A 9,348-nucleotide genomic window follows, 5' to 3' on the forward strand; every position below is an offset into this window, starting at 1 on the left:
TCCCCAGCCCCGGCACCACCGCCCGTCCCCAGGATTTCGATGGCCCCAGGGACCCCCCGAGTGGAGTTGCCCGGTGTCTGTCCTTCCGCGTCCGGCTCCCTTCTCAGCATGTGGTCCCCACGGTCCCTCCGTGGCAGCGGGTGTCAGACGCCCCGTGTCCCTCAGGCCGGGTGGACCGCATCAGGTGTCACCCTCCGCCGTGCGCGACAGCGCCATGAACGCGGGCGCGAACCTCTGCGCGCCACAAACTCGCCCGGCGCCCGCTTCGCGTGTTTCCCCGCGTGGGCGGCCTCTTCGCTGTGGACGGTCCCCTTCGACGGGCAGCAGCCGTCGATTTCGGCGAGGCGCTGGGCTCCGAGCCGCCCGCGCGTCTCCTGAGGGTTGTACAGACTTAGCTCTTACGTTTAGGTCTTTGACTTTTTTAGTTACTTTTTGGCCGTGGTCTAGGGTTCTTTGTCACGCTTTCGCACGTGGACGTCCAGTTGTCCCAGAAGCTTTTTAGTTACTTTTTGGCCGTGGTCTAGGGTACAGGTCCGACTTCGCGCTTTCGCACGTGGACGTCCAGTTGTCCCAGAAGCACTTGTCGAGAGACCGTCTCTCCCCATCGAATGCCCTTGGCCTCCTCGTCAGAAGCCGCGTGACCGCGTGCGCGCGTTCATTTCTGGGCTCTGTCACGCGGTCCGTGTCTGTCCCCACGTCAGCTCCGCGTTGGTTCGGTGACGGCAGCTTTGCGGTAAGTGTGGACGTCAGGACGTGTGAGGCCTCCACCTTTGTTCTGCTTTTTCGTGATGATTTTGGCTCTTCGGGATTCCCCTGGAGAGTGCACGTAAGTTTCGGGTGGCTTTGTCTCTTTCTGTGAGTCGTTGCTGGGCCCTCCCGATGCAGCCTGTCCACCGGCGGCAGCGTGTGGGCATCTACTGGACACTTCACGTCAGAGCCCGGCCTGCTGGCCCGACGGCTCCAGCCTGGGGTCGGGCCCTTCGGTCGGATGCGCTGGCTGCTCTGTCCACCCGGTTCCTGACTGGCTCCCGGCTCGCCCCGTGTTCCCTGCCACGGTCCAGGAGCCGGGACCCCTGGTCAGAGGCCGGTGCTGCAGACCCCAGTCTGGGCAGGAGGTGGCCGCTGGGCGTCACGGCTTCGAGGCCCCGTCAGCTCTCAGAAGCGGGACGTGTGTGGGCGTGAACTCCGTGAACTGTTCTGTCCTCCACCCACGTGTCACCGTCTCACGGCCACACACGTCCCTGTCCACAGACCCGCGTGGCCCTCCAGCACTGGGACGGCCAGCTTGGGAGGGCGCGTTCCACACTCAGCCACCGCCTGCGCTCATCTTGAGCTGTCGTGGGTGGTGGCCATGGCACCGATGCCCCACTGTGGCCTGGCGCCAGCTGTGTCAGCCCTGTCCCCCGAGCCTCCGCTCCCCCTGGTGGCAGGAGGGTGATGTGTCCCCCAGTCACGCTGGCACTGGAGCTGGTTCTGCCTCGGAGCTGGTTCCTTTTATGCTCCTGGGAAAGGCCAGCACAGGTGGACGACCGGATGCCACTGCAGTCGGGAACGGCGACTCTGAGCGGGCTTCACGGTGACAGTGCGTCAGGGGAGGCGGCAAGGCCACAGCCCGCACAGGGAGGCAGAGCCGGGGGCCTGGGCTCGGGCCCTGACCCCATCGAGCCCCCTGTGGTGTCAGGCACCCTGTGACCTGCTCTGGACGCCGGCACGTGGGTCAGGCCGCCCTCCTCACCCAGCCACATGGGAAGCCCGAGTCCCATTTGACGCCAGACCCGAGGTCACACACACGGCGGCCCTGCCGGCCATGCACCCTGGAGGGAACGGCGTGATCCCCAGGAGCAGCGGCCTGTGCCTGTGGGTGCCACACCGCGGAGGAGCCACATCGCTTCCCAGCTGGGACGGCAATAACGTGAAGCTCAGGTGGCGAGGAGTGAGCGGGGACAGACACGGGCCGGCTCCGGTGCTGCGGGATGGCTGGTGGGGCGGCTGTCCCGTGGCTCGTGGCCTGGAGGCCAGAAGGGGACAGGGACGGGGACGGCGCCAGGAGCGAGACCCTGACGGCCGCAGGCTCCCTCGGTCTGTTCCCCGGGGGCCCGCGCACCGCAGAAGCCCAGGCCGAACGGGCCGCCATGGGCAGGTGCCTCCGGGGTCCTCTGTCATCTCAAAGCGACGCTGCCCGGGGTCGGGGGCCTGGAGGGCTGGCCGGGCAGAGGGAGCCGCACCGGCCACAGGCAGACCCGACCGAGCTCACCACCTCGACCACGCGCTCCGCTAATGAGAAGAAAGTCACGTCCTACCCCAAGCCGGGGGAACCGGGCAGACGCGCACACGCCTGTTGGAGGGTGCACGGGGGCGTCGCCGGGGGGCCGGGGCACCGGGACACCCGGGGGGCTCTCTGTCGCCTGCCCGAGCACGGCCCCCCTTCCCGCGGTGGCCGGGGGCCCAGGACTCACCGGGCTCGGGGTGTGAGGCGCCCCGCAGGCCTTCCGCAGCTCCAGCTCCTTCACGTAGTTGTGGACGTCGGTGCCGAAGCACTCTGCCTCGTAGAAGGCGCTGCTCCAGCCTGGGCTGCAGCTCTGGGACTCAGCCAGGCCCGGGCTCACGGCTGAGCCGCCCTCCTTGGACCTGGCCGGCCGAGCCACGGCCTCCGAGTCCGAGGCCCCTCTGGCCGGCTGCTGGTTGTCTGCCGCCGCGGGGTTTGGCTCCTGCTCGGCTTTTATCGGCTTCTGAGGCCGGAACCCCACCTCCAGGTTCCCCCGGGAGAGCTCGTCGGAGTCGGCGTGGGCCAGCGCTGGTGGGCAGGGCGCTCGGCCGCTGCGGGCGGCCGGCCTTTCCTTCCCTGGACAGGAGACAAGGGCTGAGGGGGCAGCTCCGGGCCCAGGCGAGCCCGTCACCCGCTGCCTGTGCCTGGTTGGGGGCACGGAGCCCCGCAGGACAGCCGGGGCCCCATGTCGGCTCCAGAGGGCCTGCAAGGGTTCTCAGAGTCTGTGGTGGGGACCCCCAACCCCGACGGTGACACGGGGCAGAGTGGAGAGTCCAGGGCAGTCTGGGCTGTTTGCAAACAGACGACACAACGGGAGCGAGTCCGTCTGTGGGGGACGGACCAGGGGGCTGCAGGTGACGGTTCCCCGGTCGACTTTGCCGCCACCGTCCTTGCTCCAGCAGCCCGTGTCCGTGCCACGCGGCTGGGTCCCAAAGCCACGTCCTGCCCGCAGGTTTCTGAGGGTCCTGGCTGATGGCTCGGGAAAGTTGTACCCGGGGCCCCTCAGTGGCCGCGGTTCCAGGGAAGACGCTGGGGTCCTTGTCACCTGCCCCAAGGCCACCTGGGCCCCTGCCTGCCGCCCACCTGCTGGCATGGAGAGGCTGCTCCCTCCAGCCCAGATCCCCGGGATCCTGGGGCTGAGGAGACCTTCCCCGTCACCGTCCAGCCACACCAGTAGGGCCAAGGTGACGCTGCCACGGTATCCGCCCCCTCACCTGCTCGGTGTGGCGAGGGCTGTGTGCCGGACGGTGAGCTCGGTGTAGGGGCACGGCCGCCACCTGCGGGCTGTGATGACCTGGCCTCGTCCGAAGCGCTGCCATCAGAGTGGGGGTCGCTGCAGCCCCTGCCCCCCTCACCGCCCCTCCAACGGCCCCCCAGCCCTACGCTGTGTGAACACGGGGTCTGAAGTGGGAGCCCGGCTCCCGCTGGGCAGGCTCCGTGGTGACAGTGCCCGCCCCGCCCAGGCTTCCTGCGGCCACTCTCCTCCCAGTGGCTGAGGCTGTGCACGTTCATTTCTGGGGCCCTAGACGCCCGTCCCACGTGGCCTGGGGAGATGCAGAGTGTGGGCGCCTGATGCAGTGTGTGGGGCCTCGGGGGTGAGGGGGCTGCGCTGACCGTCCACACAGGCTGCAGGGAGCTGGGCGGGGCCAGGACACCGTGGCCACCTGTCCTGCCGTTACGGGTGGGGCTGCGCGTACGAAGCCCAGGGCTGGGCCGGCGTCGGGGCTGGCGCACCCCAGGCACGGGCTGCCACGGAGTCACCCCCGGGGGCTGGGGGGAGGACACTCACTTCTTGGGGAGCGACGTCCTCCCGTTCACCACTCTGAAGAGACTCTGCAGCAGCCTCTCCCCCCAGTACAGGTCGCAGAACTTCTCTGACACGGCCCCGCAGAAGGTGGCGTAGGTGAGGTCCTTCAGGGCGTGGATGTACTCCCCTGGGTGGGCGGGACGGCCGGGGTCGGCACGTTGGCGGGCGTGTGCGGCCCCCCGCTCCACAAACGGACGGCTGCTCTTGGAGTTGGGGCAGCGGGTGGCTGGGCTCTGAGACCCCCGTTGCTGCCCGCCTTCGTGCAGAGGCGGATGTGTGGGGGCCCCGTGCAGGGCCCGAGCCCCCCGCCGCCCCATGCCCCCCAGTACCCATGATCAGGGCCTCCAGCCCGTTGTCCAGGTAGCCGTCGAAGGCGAACTCTTCCTGGATGAGGCGTGTGGCCTCCTGCAGCGACGCACAAGCTGGCCTCGGGAGGGGCCGGGCGTCCACGCCGGACGGACACGGCCTGCAGTCAGCTGCCCGGGGCCGCTCAGGGCGACTGCCTGGGGCCTGGCCGTCCCGCTCCTGGATGGGGGAGACCCCGGGGCTCGCCGGGGAGGTGCTGCATGGGGCTGGTGGGGGGCCCTCGCGCTCCTGGCCTGGGCCCTCGCTGGCCATGCTGGGCAGCTGGGCCAGGTGCTGCAGGCTGGGGCCTGGGGGCTGGGGCCTGAGGTCGCCTGCAGAGGCTCCAGGCGGGACCCATGCCTCTGGCCCCGGCTTCTCCGGGTTACATGGTCGGGGCCTCGCCGACGAGGCCTGAGCTGGGGGGCAGGGGCACCCCTGGGCCGAGTCTCTCAGCGTCGCCCCTCCGGGGGATTCAGGAGCTGCACCCCGCGATCCAGGCCCAGGAGCCGGCTGGTCAGACCTCCCCAGGTGGGTGGCCGCAGTGTGGGCCTCAGCGGGCTCCTTCCCACCGGCGTCCCCGGAGCACTGGGCGGGCATGTCTCTGTGAGCGGGAGGAGGGGGCGCTCAGGAGGGCCCCTCACCCCCACTGGAGCCCACTGCACCTGCCACTGACCTGGCTGCCCCCGAGTCTGGTGCCAGGATGATGGGCTTGAAGTGGGTGGCCGCGGAGGTGGACGTCCCCGGCAGCCCTGAGTTCCCCCCGCAGCGGGACGGTTGGCCGGGCACAAACCCCTGCACCGGCATGATCCCGGGGTCACCTTTGACCTGCACGAAGCCTGGGGACGAATTCGGGGTGAGTGCCAGGCCTGTGAAGGCCAAGGAGGCCCTGCCAGCCCTGAGTGAGCGCTGCGTTCTCTCCCACATGTCCCCAAGGACCAGGAGCCCTGGAGACACTGGGGCTTCTAAGCACAGGGGAGGGAGGCTTCGTGGGCGAGGCCTGAGCCCAGGGCAGCTGCAGCCGTGGGCGACAGAAAACCAGAGCCCCGGGGCCTGGCCCGCACTGTGGGACGGGGCGGGTGCCACCGCGAGGGGACGCGTGGGGCTCTGTGGAGAGTACATGGGGCCGACGAGAGCCAGGGTTGGCAGATATGGACGCGGGAGGTGTGGAGTGGAGGCCGGCTCGGCGCACCCTCCGCCCCTCCTGGTGGCTGCCGAGGTGGGCAGGGGAGGCCTGGAGGACCTGCGGCAGAGGGGGGGCAAGGCAGCTGGGCGGGCCTGCGCTGCTGGGGCAAACTGGGGCAGCAGCGGGGCTGTGGGGTGGGACAGGGCGGGTCGGGGACGCACCTGATCTGGGCGCGGGCGCCGTGCTGGGGTGCAGCTCGACCACCGAGGTGCCGTGGCGGCTGACGGTGTCCCCCTGGTGAGCCTGGGGCAGAAGGGCATGATGGGCACAGGCCTGGAGGCTGTGTACCCCGCCGGCCCCAGCAGGGCTGCTGCTCTCTGGAACGGGACTTTGGGGGTACGCCGTCTCCCAGCTCAGCGAGCCGGGCGGCCTGCGTCACGGGGAGACGGTGCCCTGGCCGAGGCCGGGGCTGGGGCCGGGGTGTCCGTGTGCTGTCCCAGGAACTCTGTCCCCAGGCAGCCAACAGCCACATTCGTAAATGATGTGGCCACTTGAGGGTCAGCGTGCAGGTCACCCACGACGCGTCCCGCACCCGGCCCTCGCTGAGCCGTGCCCACACAGGCCTGGCGGTCAGCAGAGACCCGGGCGGGGCCACCGTCCAGCCCGCTCAGAAGCTGAGGGGAACGTTGCGTCCCTTCTGCCTGCCCTGCCTGAACCCTGCTCAGGGACGATGTGGACGGGCGCCCTCGTCTCCAGGGGCCTGGGCCCTGGGGCCCCCTACCTCGCAGGCGGACTCCCTCAGGCGGGCTAGGATCTCCCCGCTGTCCATGCCGCGCTGGAGGAGGTAGCTGCTACAGACCTGGAAGCCACACAGAGATGTACGTGGCTCGGCGCTGGCCCCTCCATGCCAGGCTGGACAGGAGCCCGCGAGCGTATCCGGGGCTTCAGCACCGCACCCCAGGTGGCTAGTTCCTCCGGACTGTCCCCAGCAGGGCGGGAAACCTGGGCAGGGATGGCGTGCGGCCCCTGCCCTGCTTTGCTGACAGCCACGCACACGGAGGGGCGGGCTGCGGGCCTAGGGCGCCCTGTGCTGCTGACAGAGGCGCAGGGCCACTGACGCTTCTCCGCCCGGCCCTCTGAACACGGGGTGGGGGGAGCCACAGCACCGCACGGAGTCGGGGGAAGGTCAGCTCACACGCACGTGACCCCCAGCTCGCAACACAGACCCAGGCAGCTGTTCCACAGACGACCACACACACAGGGACCGGCCCAGGTAACCCGAGCCCCTTGCGGCTTCGGCTGCAAGGCGGTGGCCACCTGCAGGACAATGCAGATGTGGCCTCCGGGCCCGCGCCAGGGGCTCAGGCAGGTGTCTGTCACTTGGCCTGTGCCTCTGCAGGAAGACGCTGTGGCTTGGTCAAGCTGTGTCCACACCACGTTCCCCACGGGTGGGGGACACTGAAAACAGCCAGGCCACGGGCGCCGATTCCCCAGCAGCTCGGACATCCTGGCGTTTGGGGACAGCCTCGCTGGTGACATGTTCGATTTTCCATTTGGGTACAGGTGGCACCAAACAGGAGGATGAAGGTTGTTTGTCTTATCTACACTCAAGGGGCCTCAGGCCCTGCGTCTTGCGTGGGGCCCGTTGGGCCCGGCTTGCAGAGCTCGGGGCAAAGGCGTCACTTCCCACTCCGGCAGCAGCCGTGTGCCCGGCCCCCCGAGACACGCACGGCACCCACAACCCGGGGGGCCTGGCGCGGGCTGGAGCTGCACCTGATGGTGGTCGGGACGGGCTGTGGAGCCCCCCGGCTGCTGGCACAGACACGGCGCCCGACGGCACCGAGCCTCACGCAGCTTTCCCCAGCCCTGAGCCCCCAGCTCAGTGGTCACCAAGGGCAGCTGCCTCATCCCTGACACCAGACCTCGCTCTCGCGTGACTGTGCCAGCCCAGCCCAGCCCCAAAGCCACTCGTCCACCATCCCACAGCCTCCTGGCCACTGGGCCATCAGGAGGCCTGACACTTGTCCAGCTCTAGTCGGCAGATGTGGTCACAGACCACTAGGAGAAGAGTCAGCCCGGAGAGACCAGACGGCGTGGGGGGACACTCTGCCCCTCTCTGGCCAGGCGGTCTGGGGGGCATGCCGGGTAGTGGGCAGCACAGACTCCACACGTTGTCCACAAATAAACCCGTGCCCCTCCCCGCCCCCCGCCGCCTGTCCAGGAGACAGGAAGCCACAGGCAGCTCCTTCCCCCCCGCGGCAGCGTCCAGCCCTGAGCAGTGTGGGTACCTTGACGGCCTCGGCCGCCGACGGCCGCTCCTGGGCGCTGCGTCCAGCCATGTGCAGGAGGAGGGTCTTCAGCCGGCGTGGCAGGGCCAGCTTGTGGTCTCGGGGGACGCTGAACTTGGCTGCTGTCCACAGGACTGCAGCCACACCATACACCGAGGCCTGGGGACGACAGAAGCCGGCCGTGCTCAGTGGACCTGCCAGTCTCCAGGCTGCGCCCGCCGGGCCCGGGTGCAGGGTGAGCGCGTGCCCACAGCACGGCGCCAGGCCCGGGCGGAGCCTCGGGGCTGTGCTGCTAGACGGCGACCACACCGAACTCTGTTCCTAGGGTTCTGAGGTGGGAGCTCTACGGACGGGGTGCAGCCCGTGCCCCTCCCCTCACGGACGCGGTCAGCGCTGGGGCTCCCGAGCCGCAGGTGTCGGTGCTGGCATCGACCCAGCCCCTTCCACCCGGTCCCAGGCACTCGGTTCTTGGCGTGGCCGGCGACTCCCACAGAAACCGGGGCCTGTCACGTCGGGACTCTGGGTCGAGCTGGCTTTCTGCAACACCACGCCAGAGGAAGAGGGAGCACTGTCTCGGTTCCGCCGACTCGTGGCAGAAGTCCAGGCCCCGCTCGGTCCCCCGAGGACCAGCTTCTCCTCACTGCGGACGGCGGGAAGGTCGGCCTCCCAGCTGCCTCTGCTCACGCCCTCGGTGGGGTGGCCCCGCCACTGCTGGGTGACGGACCCCCAGGCCCCCTCTGGCCCCCCAGCGGGGCTGGCTCCTTGCTGACCGCTGGGCGGGTCCAGGCGCCCATGGGCTCTTTGGACCTGCCCCTTCCCGCTGACAGCCGGGTTCCTGTCGGTGACTCCGCTGGCATTTCCCAGCACAGTTCTTCAGTGCCGCATCACTCCCGTCGGAGACAGGACAAAAGCTCCGGGCACCCCGCTGTGCTGTCCGGGGCGGGGGGGGCGGCAGGCGCCTGGCCAGGCTGCTGTCCTGTCTCCACCCATTCCCAGGTGGGGGTCTCGGTGCGCTGGGTGGTCTGGGGCGAGGAAGGACACCTGTCTCCTCCACCTTCCCAGAAGGCACCTTCATTTGGGCCCTGACTGCAAGCCCTCTGGTCATAAGCTGCAAGACTTGACCAGCGCCCAGCAAACTCCCGTGTGAGTCCAGCTGAGGGTTCTGGCCAGCCAGCCCTCACTGCCCGTAGCTGTCCACACCGAAGTCCCGTCCTGGGATGACACCGCCAGAGCTACCCGTGCTGGGGGACACAGCCCAGGCCGGGCTGAGCAAGGGTCTGGACACAGCTGCTGTACTTGGGGGCCGCCCACCTCCCCAGAGCCCACGCGCCTCCCCCAGGCCCCTCAGGCTCTCTGGGCAGGGTGGGGGGCATCACTGGTGGGGGCTGGGAGGGCCGGGGTCCAGTACCTTCTCCGTGGCCAGCTCCTGCTCTGCGACCTCAGGGGCCAGGAAGAATGAGCTGTAAGTGCCTGTGAGGGAAAAGCCCCGAAGCCGCTGAGCTATCCTACCACGGGCCAG

The 9,348-nt window shown here is 69.4% G+C and overlaps 1 protein-coding gene across 1 annotated transcript in view; it reads right to left on the reverse strand.

Moving 5' to 3' along the window:
• KNDC1 (kinase non-catalytic C-lobe domain containing 1) overlaps positions 1 to 9,348 on the reverse strand; it is a 37,566-nt gene that overhangs the window by 13,011 nt on the left and 15,207 nt on the right. The window contains 9 exon segments of the mRNA XM_025047543.1: positions 2,457 to 2,842; positions 3,481 to 3,578; positions 4,056 to 4,200; positions 4,403 to 5,019; positions 5,092 to 5,254; positions 5,763 to 5,844; positions 6,323 to 6,400; positions 7,830 to 7,988; positions 9,238 to 9,331. Of these exon segments, the coding sequence (XP_024903311.1) occupies positions 2,457 to 2,842; positions 3,481 to 3,578; positions 4,056 to 4,200; positions 4,403 to 5,019; positions 5,092 to 5,254; positions 5,763 to 5,844; positions 6,323 to 6,400; positions 7,830 to 7,988; positions 9,238 to 9,331 (1,822 nt within the window).

Source organism: Pteropus alecto, unplaced genomic scaffold (assembly GCF_000325575.1).
Source record: "Pteropus alecto unplaced genomic scaffold, ASM32557v1 scaffold74, whole genome shotgun sequence".
In the NCBI taxonomy this organism is placed as follows: domain Eukaryota; kingdom Metazoa; phylum Chordata; class Mammalia; order Chiroptera; family Pteropodidae; genus Pteropus; species Pteropus alecto.